The sequence below is a fragment of the Penaeus monodon genome, chromosome 2 (genome assembly GCF_015228065.2).
Source record: "Penaeus monodon isolate SGIC_2016 chromosome 2, NSTDA_Pmon_1, whole genome shotgun sequence".
NCBI classification, from domain to species: domain Eukaryota; kingdom Metazoa; phylum Arthropoda; class Malacostraca; order Decapoda; family Penaeidae; genus Penaeus; species Penaeus monodon.
The window spans coordinates 55240494-55260493 of NC_051387.1; the positions used below are offsets into that span (position 1 = coordinate 55240494).

General features: G+C 31.9%; 1 protein-coding gene across 1 annotated transcript in view; it reads right to left on the reverse strand.

The window, feature by feature from the left end:
• Positions 1 to 20000, reverse strand: part of LOC119579312 (citron rho-interacting kinase-like) — a 25094-nt gene that overhangs the window by 4618 nt on the left and 476 nt on the right. The window contains 38 exon segments of the mRNA XM_037927077.1: positions 955 to 1109; positions 1377 to 1591; positions 1858 to 1983; positions 2165 to 2284; positions 2751 to 2798; positions 3063 to 3176; positions 3474 to 3678; positions 4003 to 4024; positions 4027 to 4150; positions 4591 to 4705; positions 4986 to 5169; positions 5390 to 5561; positions 5675 to 5816; positions 6005 to 6188; positions 6191 to 6212; positions 6588 to 6832; positions 7058 to 7076; positions 7442 to 7534; positions 10162 to 10275; positions 10614 to 10730; positions 11058 to 11189; positions 11454 to 11668; positions 11865 to 12042; positions 12248 to 12340; positions 12858 to 13184; positions 13608 to 13739; positions 13912 to 14052; positions 14244 to 14390; positions 14567 to 14714; positions 15955 to 16132; positions 16418 to 16574; positions 16942 to 16959; positions 16961 to 17056; positions 17269 to 17455; positions 17567 to 17730; positions 17950 to 18030; positions 18289 to 18464; positions 18648 to 18869. Coding sequence (XP_037783005.1) covers positions 955 to 1109; positions 1377 to 1591; positions 1858 to 1983; positions 2165 to 2284; positions 2751 to 2798; positions 3063 to 3176; positions 3474 to 3678; positions 4003 to 4024; positions 4027 to 4150; positions 4591 to 4705; positions 4986 to 5169; positions 5390 to 5561; positions 5675 to 5816; positions 6005 to 6188; positions 6191 to 6212; positions 6588 to 6832; positions 7058 to 7076; positions 7442 to 7534; positions 10162 to 10275; positions 10614 to 10730; positions 11058 to 11189; positions 11454 to 11668; positions 11865 to 12042; positions 12248 to 12340; positions 12858 to 13184; positions 13608 to 13739; positions 13912 to 14052; positions 14244 to 14390; positions 14567 to 14714; positions 15955 to 16132; positions 16418 to 16574; positions 16942 to 16959; positions 16961 to 17056; positions 17269 to 17455; positions 17567 to 17730; positions 17950 to 18030; positions 18289 to 18464; positions 18648 to 18864 — 5323 coding nt within the window. The 5' untranslated portion in view covers positions 18865 to 18869.

A 20000-nucleotide genomic window follows, 5' to 3' on the forward strand; every position in this document is an offset into this window, starting at 1 on the left:
ATATATAATAATAATAATAATAATAATAATAATAATAATAAAATAAATAAATAAGGGTGACTTACCACTAATAATAATAATAATAATAATAATAATAATAATAATAATTATATATATATATATAATATATATATATATATATATTATATATATGTATAGTAGTATGTAATGTATATGTATATGTGATATGTGTTATGTATGTATATGTATATGATAGTATATGTATGTATATATGTATATTATATACATGTATATATATATTATATATATATATATATATATATAATATAGGTATATGTTGTGTAATGTATAGTATATGTATATGTATATGTTTGTTATGTATATGTATATGTATGATTATAGTATAGTATGTATATATAGTTATATATTATGATAACTATGATATTAATATATTTACATTATATACATAATATATACATATATATACATTATATATAAATAATATTATACATATTATACATTTATATAATTATATAATATATATACATATATACTATATTACAATATATACATATATACATGATATCTATACAATTACACATATAACATTATCATATATACATATCATTACACACATATCACACATATACAACATTACACACATATACACACATATACATATATACATATATACATATATATATACATATATGTGTGATATATATATACATATGTGTGATATATATATACATATGTGTGATATATATATACATGTTATATATATACATATATATATTTAATAGTATACTATATATAATCATATATAATATATAATATATATATATATATATATCATGTATATAAAAAAAGAAAAGAAAAGAAAATTATGATAAAATCAAGGGATAATGCATCTCTTAGATTCATCCATGTCAAATATTAACAAAATCATCTTTCTTCCTATGATATCCTTCCTTCCTATCAATGGAATGTTACCTTCAATATCAAATGTTTTGAGGTCTATCTCATAAAACTTCTCGGCACCAACGATAAGAGAGGCTTTGGTGAAGTGTAAGCAACTGCAGGGTTCTTGAGTGCTGTACTGACGGCAGACATTAAACTCGTTCTTCAGTTCATTCCACACCAAGATGCTGGAAGAGAGAGGATACAAATATTGACACAAAACTAGTTTATTAGAAAAGTGAGGTAATAATTCTGAAACCTGAAGTTTTGCTTCAGCTTTCATAGAAATTATGACAATCATAATCAAAAGAGGTAGGATTATGTTAACTAAAGATTCTAATTTTCACAAATTATGCAGAATTTATAACTCATATGATTATTTACTTATACCCTACTTATGCTGCCTAGATTAATTCAACATAAATCTGGGTAGTTCATAGTCATAATTTACTTACCTAATTCTGTCTGAAGCGGCAGCACACATGAAAGTCTGTTTTGCTGTAGTGCAACCTGAGGCCAATAGATGGCAACCCTGAAGTGGTTCCACTCGTTGCATGCTTAAACTCGGCTTAGAGAGCTGGGCTGCTTCTGCTGCGGCAACCACTGTCCGCATGTCATTCATGTACACTAGGTTGTCTTTGCCTGTAAAACATCAGGAAATGGCCATCAACTGAGAAAAATGTCTTACAAAAAAAAAAAAAAAAAAAAAAAAAAAAAAATGAAAATAAATAAACAACAAAAGATGAAATGGAAAAAAAAAAGAAAAAGAAGTCACTATGGATTAATTCCTTTCATAATTTCTGACCAACTCAAAATCAACCAAAGCTAAACCAATAATAAAGAGCATTTCGCTCCCCATTCTTCAACCTTTACATTGACATATAAAAAACCTATCCTAAGATTTCTGCCTCTCCGTACCAGCGATAAAGGTAGGACCATCTGTTCTCTAACATCAAGATTGAGGGTGTATCTAAGGCCTTCTATGCGTGCACGAGACCGCAGTTTCCCCGACTGATCCAACTCAAAGGAGTAAAGGCCTTCTGTTGCTCCAACCAGTGCAGTCTGTCAAGGGAAAAAGATTTAGCATGAAGGCTAATTATGTCATAGTAGGCTTGGGTACAATTATCATACCGTCATTTACTTTTATCTTTATAATTATCATTAACATTCATTAAACAAAATGAACAGAGACCATCATTTTTCTTAAGTAAATGAATAAAATAAATAAATAAAAATAACCTACAGTTTTGTTCAGGTAAACGATAATGTTGATATCGAGAGGACTAGGGCCATCCAATGATAACAATGTGTTCTCCTGGATGCATGCTGTCAAACTGCTGTCCTCCACCTCACTCTTGTTCATCTGAAAAGCACGAAAAATATGTGATTAAACAATACTTTACGAAGAATTGCAAACACAACAAAGTATATTTACTTGAATTTATATGTTATTTTTTTGCTGCATCAAATACAATGAGTATCTTCACAGCCCAAAATTATACAATATTAAGTAAATATTTGCATTTATTTACCTAACCATGGCTATCTTTATGGTTTCCCATTTTCTGCTTATACTTGCCCAGTGAAATATTTTCTATCTAGTTCTATAGACTGACCTTAAATACATTTCATACATATTATAATTATCATTCTACAATTACTGCTGAACTAATCCATCTACATCAACTCAACTTCAACCAAAATATAGCACTAATTTCTACCAGCAACACTACTCTGGCAGAAAAATTAAAGAAATACAATCATATATATTTAATCATTACACCAGCTCATCTACAATCTATTTAACAGGTGAATGATCAGTGTCATACCCTCTCATCTGGGCTAAAGATATAAGCACAGGTTGTACTGTCGTTAAACTGAAAATAAAAGTATTAGTACGCACTTGTCATTTTGTTTTATTTTTTTATGGCTGTGACAAGTAATAGATTATATTAGACCTCTGTAGTATAAAAAAAAATAGGAACATGTAAACAAATAAAGACCATGAAACTTTTAAGGGAAAAAAAAAATCATCCAGTCCTAGCTGCATTCTTTATCTATATTCTGTAGCACCTGCATTAAATTTTAAGTTTTAAAAATGAATCTGCAAACAAAAAGTGCATTTGCATCATTCAACTTACTTGTGCCAAAACTCCCTCTAAGGCAGATACCCATGACTGCTTTTCTTCGAAATTAGTGGTCATGAAATACAGAGTATCAGAGTGTCCAGAAGCAGTCTTTGCACGAATTTCAATCTGAAAAGTTGAAAAAGATGACTTGATGAAAAGCTCAAAACACAATGCATATATACAAGAGCTATTTCTCATGATGCAAGAAAGCTCAAAATCAAAATGCTGAAACTTTACAAAGGCTGAACAAGTCTAATAAAGTCAAATGTCTATTAACTACTAATATAAAACTTATTTCACAGGATAACCTTCAATTCCCTTGTTTATCAAACTCATTACACAAATATGTCATACTTCAAAAAAGTATTAACATCACTGATTCAAACATTCACAGCAACTGCACTCATACAATTGAAAACTAACCTTAAGGACATAGGGGAGATCCACACTGCTAGTATTGGGTAGCTCAGACCTTGGCACAGCTGACATAACAGTGGTAATACAGCCAGGGCGCGATAGGCCAATCTTAGAGCGAGGCTGCATGCCAGCACTGGGCTCATGGTCATACATCAGGATCTCCTCTTGCTCCAGGCTAACAAAACGGCTCTCCCAGCAGGCTTTGCCAGACCTACAAGGAAATTATTGAAATTGATTGATGATTCAGCAAGGCAATACATAATATAAACACTCAGACCAGGTTACAGTACAAAATCCATGTAAGTCATTAACATTACGTCAAAGCAATTTGTGATGCACCCTGACAATAACTATTCTTCCAGCACAACATAATTCCAAGATCTAATTCTTTCACAAACCCAATTCTTTTCGAGTGGAAATCGCTTTACAACTATACAACAAAATATGTACAAACACCATGTTAATATTGAATGTGAAATCAAAATAAAGAGAAACAATTAAATATAAAGTTAACTCTTTCTAAATGGGCACTCACTTTGGCATCTTCAACCACCCTGAATCACACACTTCTGAGAAGAATGAGATCCTTGGGCCTTAACTGGAGAATCAGAACTCCAACCTCTTGCATAATGTTCTGCAAATTGGACAGGCAGGCCACACGTTGATGGCAGTTCCATACAACACTGTAATAAAAGAAACACACATATAATAAATAAATAAAAAGAATGACTTACTTATGACAACAGGAATGCTGCAGGATGTAATCCATATATTTATCAGACTAATCCTTAGGGTACACAACATAATGAGACTACTCAGTGAGGCACAAATTCATGTAAAACTTTGTGATTTATGAGCATCCTTTTTTGCCAACATTATAGACTAAATTACACATTCCATGAACATAAAATAATATGAATATTGAATGCTTCTTTGACCTGAAATCCTATAGAAATACAGACCTTCTCCAGAAAAATCATGACTAATAGGAGAGTAAAAAATTACTTTTGGATGTCAACATCCATTTCACTAATGGATTTTTATTATAAAATCCTATCTGGGCTTTCAGGGACAAAAGTTATGTATACATTGTAAATTACACCCTAAAATAATTTCTTCTCACCTTGTTATGTGCAATAATTCCACACTCCTGACACTTGGAAGCATTTCTTGCAAAGGGAATGCTGTCCAGGCAACCTGCACACCGGATTGCTCTCATCTGAAGGCCAGACTGCCACCTGTAACATTATAATGTTTGAAATCATAGTCACGATATAGTTTAAATAACTGGTAAAATAACCATAAGGCAATACAAAAAAATGTGACCATCAAATCAGTCCTTAAAAAGAGATATATATAAAATAAACCTTTTGCTGGAAAATCTTTACAAAATAAATATTTATATCAAACAACAGACTTAACTAATAATAAAAAACCTGTACATATGCACACACTTTCACTCAGAACTCACACTTCTGGATCTAGCAATCTCAATCACAACCCTCAAGCCACACCAACCTATGGGGGATGTTATGTCGCATCCTTTGCTTGGAGCTGCTCTCCTGCACATTGGGGGAGTCCACTATGTGTTCTAGGGCCCTCTTGTTTTGGGGAGTCTTTGTCTGAAGGGGGGTGCGCGACACCATGGGGGTTCTTGGGGGTCGAGGAGTGCCCATGACACTCTAGTTGTCCAGGGTGCCACCTGCAATTGGTCAAAGGGATAACATAATGCTTATAAATACATCTGTTACACAAAATCATATTAAACAACAACAATAATGGCTCCAGATAATGATAAAATATTTCAGATACACAAAATGACAACCAAATCATATTATCTTTTTATATAACAAAGACCACCAAATTAAACTTGGAGCTTTACAGGTGAGATATTCCAAAAAAATGAGTTGCAAGTCACTGACCATTAGCCCTCAATGCAACAATCTCAGCCTTGGCTTTGATCAGCTGCTCTTGGATCTGTTTGCCATTCATTCGCTCTCGTGCCAACAAGTCCTCCAGTTCTCTGTATTGGTGCGGCATGCTGAAACCGGTGTTCTCTTTGTCTTTCCCTCCAAACAACTTTTCCTTGAAGTTCTGTAAAAGGCAAGACCCAGCGTAAAAATCTAAGGCAGCTCAAGGCAATTCTTTGTGAAGAATTTGAATCACACAAGGCATACATCCTTGTTGACCTGCATATATCAACTAACCTTCTTCTTCTTAGAGTTGTCAGTCTTAGCTTGCAAGAAGTCAATCAGCTTGGTCTGTTGCTCAATGGTGCTCTTCATCTTGATCTTCTCATCCTCAAACATCAGTTGCTGGTCTGCTAGCATTCGCTCTACTTCTTCAATCCTGGAAGCAATGGGATGGGTCTCAGCAATTGCATAAATAAGCAGTAAAGGAGCAAGTTCAATCCAAAAAATATTCTCATTTTTAACAAATAATTTAATCAATTTCTTTTCTTTTTTTTCTTTTTTTTTGTTACCACTTAGGTCTGAAATAAAAATAAATTCACCAATAAAACTTGCCCAATAACATACTTTTGCTTGAATGCCTCTCCCTTGGACACTGCAGTTTCCAGCGCTTCTGTCAGCTTGAAGTTGGAATCCTTTAGGGTGTGGATGTGGTGAATGTGACCATCAATCTCCTGTTGCATCAAGTCACGCTGGCCTTGAAGAGATGTGAACTCACGCTCCATGTTGCGAACCAGGAGAGTCGCCTCTTGAGTTCCTTCTCCAGACTCTCAATCTTTAAATGTCAAGTTAATACATATGGATTTTTGTTTTGTTTTTATCAAAAGCTTATATTAAAGTTCACACTGCTTTACATATAATTTCAATACAGAGTCTCACACTTTAGCTGATATAATTTAATGTCAACTGATTCAGTGCATGTAAGTATTAATAACAAACTACTGCAGAATACATAATAGCTTAGCAATTCACAGCACATACCTAAGGCCTGTGCTTGCTTGTGCAGATGGTAATGAACATATTTATCTAGTACTGAGTGGAAGGCACTCCATATTTGATATAAAGAATAAGTAAATAAGACTATAAAAGTATTTTTATTTACCATCTATAAGAGAAAAAAGAAAAGAAAAGAAACACAAACAGATCCTACCTGTTCAAGCAATTCCAAGTTGGACTTGTTAGACTCTTGCAGTTGTTCATTGAGTCGTGCCACCTGCTGGTCGCTCTCCTCATCTCGACAGTTCAGCTGACTCTCCAGGTCCTTCACCTTCCTCTCCTGGAACAACTTCAAGGACTTCTCCTCATTGACAGCTGATCGTGCTGTCCTCAGGTCAGCTTGCATTTTCTCAATGTCCTTCTGGAGTTTGTCCCTGTTTGATGACAAGGTGTCAGATTCTTATGATTCTGAGGAAACTTACACCCATTGCCAAGAGACCAGACTTAAAAAGAAGTAGCTATGCAATATAATAGTTATACCTAGAATGGATAGACTTCAACAAATCAACGAATCAACAAATCCTTTTCCAATCATTGTTAGATATAAATGCAAAGTATCACATGTGTTTCCATCATTTAAAAAACAGTGACCTAGTACTACCATACTTCTTCACAAAACCATACTTACTTCCCCTGGGTGGTTCTAATTGTTCAGAAAGAGGGCTCCATCACTGTCAATTTATCTTGCATAGCACCAGTCCTTCAGCGAAACTATGTCTGTAACAAACAAAGCAACAGACATTACTGCGAGTGTAAAACCAAGACAATAATAGTTCTGACCAGTTTAAGATATAGAATTGCAAACAAGACATTTCCTATATAGCACCAATACATCACATTTCCTTTACTTAAATTAAACGATCACAAATATTTATGCCTTTACTAACTTTAGACACTCTTAAGCTTTGTGTTCAAAAATGCCTCATAAAATATCAGTATTACAACAACATTCATTCAACTCTCAACTCTCCTTACTCACAGCTTCTGAAACTGAAGTTCTCCTCAAACAAAACAGTTCATTCTCAATGTTCGCTTCTTGTTGATTTTTCTGCGGCAGATTCCAACCATCTTGATCTGAGTTTCCAGTCCCCGTTTTTCAAGCTGAAAAAAACAGCAGAATGTATTGTATATATTCTCTATTCCTGCTGCCTGTACTAAAACTGTCAAAAAAGGTAATTTGCACAGGGGAATAAAAAAATGATAATAATTTAAAAAAATGAAAGAGACATGCAGACACACAAGAAGGAAAAGGGAAGACAGAAAAAAAAATAAAATGAATAATCAAATTAAAATCAATAATAATACATAAAAAAATATAATAATATATAGTAATAATATAATATAAAATAATAGATAATATAATATATTAATTATATATAATAATATAATAATAATAATAAATATATATAATATATATAATAATAATAATATATATATATATATATATAATATATAAAAAATATATATATAATAAAACATTATATATAATAATACATTAATAGATATATAATATATAATAAATATATATAATTATATATAATATACATTATATAATATATAATAATTATATAATATATACATTAATATATAAAATATAAAATATATAATTAATATAATTATAAATAAATATATAAATATATATAATAATAGATATTTAAAAATATAATTATATATATAATAAATATAATTTTTAATATATATATAAAATTATATAATATATATAATTTCATTTAATATATATATACATTATATATATATATATAATATATATACTAATATATAATATATAAAATATATATATATATAATATATATATATATAATAAAATATATATAAATAATATTAAATAAATATATATATATATATATAATAAAAATATAATAATATTAAAAAGATAAATAAAATATTTTATATATATATAATATTTTATATATATAAAAGATATAATAATAATATATAATATATAATATTATAATAATATAGATATAATAATATATATATAATATATATATATATATATAATATATATATAATAATGTAGAATATAATAATAGAAGGTATATATATATATAGATAAAGATGATATAAGAATGATGAATAATATAATATATAATGTATAGTAGATATAAATAGAATAGTATATAGATAAGAGATAATATAATACTATAATAGATATAACATTATAAGAAATGAAAGAGATATAATAGATAATAAGTAGAGATATGTATAGAATAGAGAGAGAATATATATATAATATATATATATATACTATTCATATATCATATATGATACATTATATATATACTATAATTAATATACATATATATGATATACATAATATAGAGTATAACTTATATATATAATATAAGATACAGTATATATGAGATGATTATATATATTATATATATAGATAGACATAATATATAATAATATCGATATGATTAACTTTAATATAGTATACATTATATAGTATATATACTATAATATATATATATATATAGTAGATTATAGATTCATATATATATATATATATACATTATATATATATTATATTATAAAGTGTATGATTACTATATATGAACTATAACATTCTATAAAAATATCACCATATATATACTATATATAAGATATATTAGATATAGTACAATATATATAGATATAAAAATTACTATAATATATTATATATAATAGAATATATAGATATATGATATATTCATTGTATAATATAATATATAGATAATACTATATTAATATACTATCATATTATACAAACTATATTATATCTATATATATATTATAATTTGATATATAGATATATATAACAAGCATGTATCATAATATATACATATACATCATATTCTATACTATAATATAATATCATATATATAGATATATATATAATATACATCTCATATTTTATATATTAAAACATTAATATAATATATATATATATAATTGCATATATAATATATTTTATAATTCTTAGTCTATTCTATTCAATATAAATATACTAGAATTCTAGTTGTATATATTAGATTATCATTATCCTATATAAACTATATATCTCATATATATATGATATATTTCATAGTATATAATTATATAATATATGAATTAATATAATTATATATATCATCTATATATCATAACATTTATATATACTAACATTAATAGATATATAGTAATTATCATATAGATATATATATATTATATATATATATATATTATACATTAAATATATATCATAAAATATATATTTAATATATTATAATTTTTATATATAATTATATATATAATATATATATATTATATATTTTATATATCAATATATATCTATATATATAAGTTACATATATTATATATCAATTATATATATTTATATTTATTATATATCTTATATATATAATATTATATATATATATATATATATATTATATAAAACATATATATATATAAAATTATATTATATATATAATATATATATATATATATATATATATATACATATATATATGCAATTTAATGGGCATAGGCTTCTTCAACAATGTGTCAGAATCTGGATACTATACCTTAACATCTGTCCAACCATAAAACACCAGATAAAAGAACATCAAAAAGTACTAATTGAAAAAAAGAAATAAAAAAAAAAAGAAATAAAAATAATAATAAAGATAATACAATAGAACAAATCAAGCTTGGAATGAAAATCTAAATCAATCCAAAGGTACCTTGAGACCATCTGCTTGCTGGTAGGCATCGCGCAGCTTCTTCTGCATCTCTTCTGTGCCTTTGTTGGCCTCCTGGAGATTCTTGATCCTCTCTTCCAGGGTAGCAACTGCTTTCTGGAAAACAACTGATTTTTAGAATATATCACTGGATATAATAAGTGAAGATGGAGACAATAATGTGATAAAAGTTAGTCAAGTACTTGTTAATCTGCTAAGCTTTTTTTTAGGTGGCAAATGTGATTTCCCATGAAAAAGAGAAATAATTTAATCTGGTGATTTTCTATTGAGTTCCAGTGTGTGAAAGACCCATAGTCTATGAGGAATAGATTAATAATCACTGTCTGAAATATTTTTAAGTCCATAATTTTCACTCAGGTAGCCAAGATATAAGAACAAAATACTTAGATATAAACTCTACCACCAGCCATGCAGATCTTCTTATGACTGATTACCTTGTGAGCTGCCCTCTCTTTCTCAAACTGAGCCTCTTGCTTCTGGATCTCCTCATCCTGCTTCTCCATGCTCTTTCGGAGTTCTTCCTCCAGTTCTTTGACCTTCTGTACAGCAGTCTGTATGGGATTTAAAGAACGCCGAGTCAGTAGTTGTATAACATATAGGCTTTGTCTGTGATGGGAATTCAGTAAACATTTCATTGCGAGATTCAAAAGCCTCTTAAAAAGGTACACTACCAAGAGTAAAGAACAAAAAAAAATTATAAATGTAAAAATGTTTGATAATACTAAAATAATAATTTAGTAAACACAAATCTTAAAAATACACCAACAAATAATGACAAAGTTCAAAACCAAGCGAGATGTCTTTATCATGGTGTCAAAACAATCAACGTAAAGTATTGAATATTGTAGGTTCTATCATTATATAATATAATATCTAACCTCCTTCTCCTCAAGCTGCGTCCGCTGTTCCCGGCTTCTTTCCCTCAAGTACGAGATAGTGTCTTGGGAAGACTTGGCATCTCTCTGGGCTACACGCAAGTCCAATTTGCAGTCTGACAGCTCAGCCTTAGCCTTAAGGAATATAAAACACTTGTAAAGTGATCAAATATTTCAACACTTCAGCAAATCTGAGGTAATATTAACGACTAATGCCTTATACCAAGAAGACAATATAAATCCAAAAGCTGCATTGATCCAATTATACAAAATAAAAAAATAAAAAATCATATTTTAAATTCAGTAGTTCTTTAAAAAATATAAAAGCCAGTCAACTCAATTCTTAAGGTTAACTGTCATTTTGTAGACAGACCACCACAGGACAGCACCATCCCTTACCACTCTTAAATCTTCAGACAACTTCTTGGCCTTCTCCTTGTCCTGCTCACTAGCAGCCTTGGCAGACTCCAGCTGAGCCTCAAGGAGCTGCAATTTAGCCTGGAATGTCTCTGCACATGCTTCTGTGGAGGACTTTTTATTTTCCAGGCTGCGTACAGTATCGTCAAGCTTGGAGAGCAGCAATTCAAGTTCTGATATCTTGCTCTTATGCTCTCCTGTGAAGAATATTACCAGTTATGTTAAAGAGGTAAATAAAGAATTGTGCATATATATTCTTCTTTACTTTTTCCATTTTTCTTTAAAACAAGGAAATTAGTGTTTTGCTTCAAAGGACCAAAATTTTGCAGAATGTACTAGATCACTAATCAAAACAGAAGTGAATCAAACAAAAACAAAAACCTTAATACTCACCTTCCCTTGCCCTTACAACTGCTAGTTGGTTCTGGAGATCTAATTTGCCTGAAGTTGCTAGTTTCAGCTCTTGTTCCAATTCCTTAATCTTTGCCTCCTGCTCCTCTTCCCTCAGGCTGCGAGTAGAATCCAAGCTCTCGTAACTAGCACGTGATTCATTCAAACGGCCTGTTAATTCCTGCATGACACAAAGCAAGAGAGTTAATTAGTAAAGACTGCAAAAAGCCATTGGCAATCTTAAGTCATCAAAACCACTATTCTTCTAAGCCATATATACAAGATCTCTCTGAATCTTTTCACTAATACTGAGTAAGTACATTTCCATATGAAACATAAAACAAGCGCTTTAATGTCAACAAGAAAGAGTGATATACTCAATTTACCTGCAGCTGGTTCCGCAGAATTGAACATTCCTTTCTTTCTTGGGTAAGTTGGCCTTCCAGTTCTTCAATACGCTGCTTCTTTGCAGCATGATTCTGAGTGGAAAATGAACTTATAATTTGCAAAAGATAAAGAGAAAATATTCATTTGCATTAACTTCAGACATGGAAAAAAAATCATGAAAATGGGAACACAATTTTTTTTTTATTAATTTGAGTAATGGCACAAATAAGAATGTAAGTCAAAAGTTTGTATCAGTAGTTAAAAGTTAATTGTGGCTTGCTATATCATGCTTGATTATATATTCTTGATTCAAGTTATCACTGAACTTTAGTGGCATTGAGAAGTACTGGCAAGTCCTGAACACGTTAGTCTAAATATCTAAATACAACGATAGTGGGTATATAACCCATATAGCTATTTGGAAAGTAAATTACCCTATTACATGTAAACCAGAGAAACTGGATATATTTTCCAAGGTTAAATATACAAAAGCTACATTATCAGTTAAAAGTATCATAATGAACAAGTAACCAAAAACAACTTCACAATAGATAAATCATCCAAAAGACAAACAAAATGTTAAATTAATCCCTGATTTTAAGCCCTCACCTGCTGCTCAAAGTGCTTCATCCTGTCCTCAGCTGCCTCCAGGGCCCTCTCAGTCTCAGCTAGCTTCTGGCTCAGTTCCTCCATCTGGTTCTCCATCAGCTTGCTCTCATCCTCCACGTGAGCTTTCTGGTGGAGCTCCTTCTCCAGTTCATTCCTCAGCGATGCTGCTTCCTCCAGTTTTGTGGTGATCTTCTCTCTCTTTTCCTTCTCCTTCTCCAGCTTTTGGAGGAGTTCCTCAAGCTTCTGCTTTGCCTCTTGAGCTGGTGAACAGTCTCCATGGCACACCATCTCGGCCTTCTCCTTTTGGAAGGAAATTTCCATCTTCTCCTGCCATTCATGAGAAGAACAAGTCATATTTTCTACCGGAGAATAAACTACATAATGCAAATGGTAAACATGGTCATAAAATAGGATTTATGTTATACAAAAAACAAATTAGAAAATAAAAATCTAATATCAATCTAATCTGATAATTACATTAAAAAATGATGCCTTTCCTGTAAAAAAATAATAATAATAAAATAAATAAATAAATAATAATAATAATAGTGGCAGAAAACAATATCTTTAAATTACATCTTGTATATACAAAAAGTATGCTTTATAATTTGAAAATATTTTTCTAATGCCTTTATGATCTTTATTAATGAAAAAATTTAAAGGGAAACCTCAGTATTCATCAACTTGCAAGGGGAAAACTAAGACTGAAAAACTATGTAAGATCATGCACCAAGTAACCACGCACTGCACCTTTGCATGGAGTTGCTTCTTCAACCTCTGAGTCTCAGCTGCAAATACTTTGAACTCCTTCTCCCTCTCAGCAAGAGCATTCACTACTTCCTTGTGTTGTGACTGTTGGAATGCAATTTCTTCCTCATACGCCTGAAAGGAGTTGCCCGTTACACACACTAATCCAATATTCAGACAAAAACTACCAAAATCACAAACTAACAAATTTAACAGATCATTAAATTCTATTACCAATATACATAAATACAGGAAAAGACAGAAAAAGAAGCTTTGATTTTCGTATATACGCATAACACAAACTTACAGAAATCTTGCTAGATAAAGCCTCTATCTTCTTGGCTTCCTCCTGCTTCCACTTGTTCTTCATTCCTCTGACAAGTTCAATGGTCTGTGTCTCAGTCTGTACTCGGTTAGACCTCTCTAAAGCAAGGTCTCTTTTATACGTCTGCCAAGAATAAGCAAAAAGTCTCAAGTGTCTTTTAAAAGTAAAGAATAAAATTTCACATTGCACAAGAGAAGGGAAATTAATGCAAAGGGATAAGAAATGGATATGCTTGTATCCTCATAAATATAAATTTGAGCAATCAAATTCATATCAAAAAAGAAAAGAAAAGAAAAGAAAAACAAAAAACTTACTGCCGCAGCTCTCTCATTGCGAACGTTATCCTCCTCCAAGCGCTGACGCTCCTTCTCCAAATATTCAATCCTGCACTCGGCCTCCTTCAGTTTCCTGTCTCTAGCTTGGACCTCCCTGCCATGTTCCTTGTCCTTCAGTTGCTCAAGCTTTAACAGTAAAATAAGAAATTCACTTAATTCTCTCCTTTATCTAAAGAACTTGGGATAAGTATCAGTATAACACAAGAATAGATACATCCAGTATTATCAGTAACACTATCCTACTTGCAAATCTAAGTAACGAATATATAAATATGCACACATTAATAACTACAGAAACTTACCTCCAGTTTAAGTTCATGATTTTCCTTTTTCAGGGACTTTATTTGGTCATCCCGCTGTGAAGAGTCCCTGAAGGTTTCATCAAGGAAGGAGACATTGACAATGGATGAACCAATGGAATTTGTTCTAACCCCAGGAGTAGGATTGGGCCTGGAAAGCAGGGAACAAATTTGAAAGCTGCAGCGCACCCTTCCCTTCATATTTTATCCCCTAAAAAATATAAAATCACCTTTTACCATCATTCTAGCATGGAAGACATTCTGCTGCAAGACAAAATTAAGCAACATTCAAGTGGATTCCACAGCTCATATCTCCTAGAAACTCCATTCTTTATGGTATTTCTGTCTGACATCCTTCTGGCCTTATATGAACCCCCTTAACCCAATGATGCAGGGAATGACACTGTTTACTGTTGCTTTCTCTTCTGAATTTTGTTTGTACACATGATCAGCTACCAAGGTGCCAGTAAGTAAATGTGTATCTTCAGCTGATTTCCCCTTTCCTTAATTTGGGGGGAAAAACATTTTTTTTCTAATACTATAAATATTTTTTATTGTTGTTGTTGACATTGTGATTACTATAGTTATTAATAATAAAAATAGCAATTAAAATTTTAAAAACATATACAAATATATAAATTAAATATAAGTTTAGTATGAGAAAATTTGTTTTTAACCCAATTGGCACATATGGCAAGAATACATGCCATGCCCACTGTAATACAAGTTTATTTATTGTATTTACACATAGATGGCTCTACAAGTGCTTAGTCACCAAGGAGTCAGTTATTAGTCCTTCATATCTCACCTGCTTACCCTTTTCCTTGACTTTTGGAAAGGGTCTTTTGAATTATTTCATTGTCTTAAATATTACTAAAATTTTAATAACAATTTAATAATCACATCAAATACAATAATAACAGTATTGATATCAATTGTATTAAAAAGAAAAACACATTTCCCCACCAATTCAAGGAAAGGGGAAATCAGGATTAATCACTAAGGCCTACTGATACACTCCTTGCTGGCCAAGTACATGTGGAACCATCTGCGTGTAATAAAATTCACAAAAAAACTACAGGGGACAGAACATAAAACCATGGCAGTTGGGCTAAAGGTAACTTATTTGTTTCTGAAATTAGTAATGATAGCAGCATGAAAGTGTATTAGTCTATTATGTATTTTCATAAAGGAGGTAGGATATCTCTAGCTATATTCCAAAATTTACTGCTTATATCACCAGATCTTAATAACTACAATACTAAAATAACAAAGCCTTAAAAAGCAATCAGGCCCAATAATACCAACATTGTATACAGGATGGATAACAAGCCCCTTCCTTCACAAATCAAACACAAATCACATATTCAAGAAGTCACAATCACTCTTACCCCTCCACATTGGTCTTGCCCCTATTGTAAGTGAAACCCACAAACGGCAAGTTCCGGCCTGAGAAGCCCTGTCGGGTACGGAAAGCATCAACACTGGGCAGCCTCCTCTCATTCTCAAATTCCTCGAAGTTACTTGTGTCATCTACACTGTTCACAATTGGGACGAATGGTGGGGCACCTGAAACATATTTTTTTTTTTAGTTTTTTGTAGTTTTCATGAAATTTATCTTACATCACATTATTATCATCACTGGCTTTCTATCTCTTTTGCCACATTTCCATTGCTTGGATGAAATATGCATGTATGACTTAGGTTCTTCAAATATTTCAAGCTATGAAGTCTTCATCTCTGTAGTACTGAGCATACAAGAGAAAAGAAAAGGGAGATTTAATAAACAGGCAAAGGAAGTATATCAAGAAGAAACTTATTCACATTAAATATCATCTATTAACAGTTACTTACAGTTTTGCAGATCATTCCAGTTCACCAAAAGGAAAAATTTGTGCTGAACGATTGCTGAGTGATTCAAGCGATGGCTAGCCTCTTCAAGCAAGCCACGGATAAGGTCCTTCGCCGCCTCACTGACTACATTTTCTTCATCATCAAATTTGAGTTTTTTCTGAAGAGGTAAAAAGTCTTAAGTTGCTGATTGTATCATGAAAGGGATGTAAGAGTAAAACAGTACATATTTAACTTCATGGGCAGGATTCATGTTAAACAAATTGTAAATAAAACAACCAAGGGAAAAACAAGAAAACCACATGAATATGCCAAACGCTTTTTCACAGTATTGCTTCTGCAAGGGATCATGATCACCAAAACAGAGTTTGGGGAGGAGGAGAGAGGCAGGGGGAAGAATACTGAGTTTCTATTGTAAATAGTATTTCTTGATCTGGTTCCTCTGTTACTCTGAACTTGCTTTCATACTACAAAACAGGAACTTCTACTCCCTTCAACAAGAAAAAAGGTAAGGAACTCTCATTTACCTTATGGTTCATGATGTTAACTATAGGTATCGACCACTTTTTCCCCCTTGAAGGGGGTATCACCAAAGCACATTTCATAAGCCATTATTCCAAGGGACCACAAATCACATTCCACCTGTTGTAATAAAAAAAAATAATAGCATGAATGACACATACTTCCATATATTTCTGATGAAATAAATAGTAGTGAAAGTAAAACACTATGAAAATGGATAGCCAAAAGTTAGATTTAAATATATTATTCATAAGAATAACAATTTGCAGCACACATTCTCAGCATGAAAAGCATTCAGAAAAATTATACCATTAGAGAATCATTGGCATTACCCCATAAGAGACACTGGAAGCTTTCTCATTAAGAGATTGCAGGACCTCTGGAGCTATGTAGTCAGGAGTTCCAACAGGCATTTTACTTCTGACAACACCTGATGATGTGAGTTTTGCTGCAGAGCCAAAGTCAGCTAACTTGACATGACCACATCTGTCTATTAGTATGTTGTCAGGCTTTATATCTCTGCAAAGTAGATGATATATTAGAAATCTAAGCAAAACATATTTTTAAAGTTAAAATACAATTACAAATATGAAAATCTACAATAATACAACTGCCTTCACAGAAACATACCTGTGCACATAACCCATAGAGTGTAAGTCATGTATAGCCAGGGTGATTTCTGCCAGATAAAAGCGTGCCATGTCCTCCGAGAAGGTGCCATCATACCGATCCAGCAGAGACAGCAAATCTCCACCAGGGTGGAATTCCATCACCAAGTAAAGTTGCTGGTCATCCTGCATTTGAAAGGACGAATGGACAGTAAACAAAACTGGGAGATCAGTTTACATGAGATTACATCAGATGGATATCTAAAATAATCCATAAATGAATTCATTTTCTGATATAAATCTCTGCAATGTAAAATAAGCAGAGATATTGTTCACCATAGGGCATGTAGGTAATGTATATAAATTCAGATTAATTTCACTCATATGGAAAAAAATATTGCTCACCTGGAATGCATACTGTAATTTTGTGATCCAGGTTGAGGTAGCCTTTGCCATGATATCCCTCTCTTCCTCATAAAAAGCAACCTTTAAGGAAAACAAATCACAGATTAGCATTAACAAAAGTTAATGTATATCTTTAGAAATCTGATATAAATATGGATACTTTCTGTCAGACTATATTGGGACTAGTAGTCAATAGGTTTCATTTGAGATAAGGCAAAACCATATGCACTGTTAACTTTAGCTGAAATACGAAGGGAAAGTATACTACTATTTTGCAAAAAAATACCAAAAGTGAAATTTCATCATAGCAAGAAGTATAAGCAACAATTTTCTACTTACATGTTGTTGTGATAAGGTGTCTGATTTGCGAAGGCTTTTGAGAGCAAAAACATTTCCTGTTGCTTTTTCTCTGACTACTTGAACAACACCGAAATGGCCTTTTCCAATCACTTTCTTCTGCTCAAAGTCATTCAAATTCACACGTAATTTACGTAAGTCATGTACGGTGCTCCTATCTGAAAATATAAATTTCTTTTCAAATAAATATGAAATTCTAGCAGATAAAAATATATGTTAACATCTTATGCTTAGATAATTCAGAGAAAACTCTATTACACAAATTTTAGTACATAACAAAAAGAGATCACAACAATGTCAGGACAAACTAATCTAGAAAACAGAACCGCAATAAAACTCACACTTGTCAATGAACGCACACACGTTTGCATCTTTCTTCATTTGATCATTATTGCACTCATCATAGAGGACAAAGAGAGCATCCAGCAAGCCCTCATGCCCAACTAGCTGCGGCGTGACAAACCCCGAGCCCTTGCCGCCATCCAGGCCCGAAGTGCTCACAAGGGAACTCAGGTGGCGGATGCGCTTCACAATGGGCTCCAGTTTGGGCTCTGCCATTTTATCTTTTTGGGAAGAAATGTTTCATGAAATCAGTGTGGTTACCAGAGATGTTGCCTATGGCTGATGGAATGAACAAAACAGTGGAGAGAGAGAGAGAGAGAGAGAGAGAGAGAGAGAGAGAGAGAGAGAGAGAGAGAGAGAGAGAGAGAGAGAAGAGAGAGAGAGAGAGAGAGAGAGAGAGAGAGAGAGAGAGAGAGAGAGAGAGAATGGGGATTGGGAGAAAGAGATAATAAAGAGATAGAGACAGCTAGACAAAGAAAGCCCCCAGCTTAAACAAATTAAAGAACCACTACAAAGATTGATGTATGAACCAAAAACTTTCCCAACCCTACTGATCAAAGTATACCATTAGCCAGGGGCTCTGTCAGTAAACCCCTTTCCAATCACGGTTTCTCCCTAGCCAACTTAGTCCCTTATGTACTTTAACCTAATGTGTAGTGATAAAAACCAGTAGGCATATTGCAGTAACGAGCTCTGCATTGAAAACATCATGTGGGACTTGGAAAAATGCAGGCATGGTAAGATATTTAAGCACTTATCAAGGCAGACTGTGAGAGCACCAATTTTTTCACTTTCATGAAGGTAATTCTACTATATAGATTGAAAAGGTATCATTTCCTTTTAAATATAGCCCACTTTGATCTACACTTCGACTTTTTTTTTTTTTAAGAAATACATCAACTTATATCTATCATTGTTCTTCCATCAAAATGATTACTTAACTAACACTTCAGTTCCAGTCATCCATACAAGACAAAGTAAGCAATATAGTAAATGGATTCGATAGATCAGTAAATCATTAGACATTATTCTTTTGTAACACAGTTGTCACACAGGTTAATGAGAATACAGCCATAAAATAAAATACGAGAATAGAATAGAATACGTGGTCAAGTGATTGCCATGACTCAAGTTCATCTGGCAGTCCTTAAAATGCCTAAAACGACTTTGAACACAAGTGCCATGTACGGGAGTATGTAGCAAAGAACTAATACCAACAAAAAAGGCTCTACAGTACTGCTCATCTAAATATTTCCGTTATACCGTGTCAAGCTCTTATCCAATTAAAAATATTATTCAACTGCGAGTGAACAACCGCATTATCATACTCGGATGTGACTTCACTACACGGC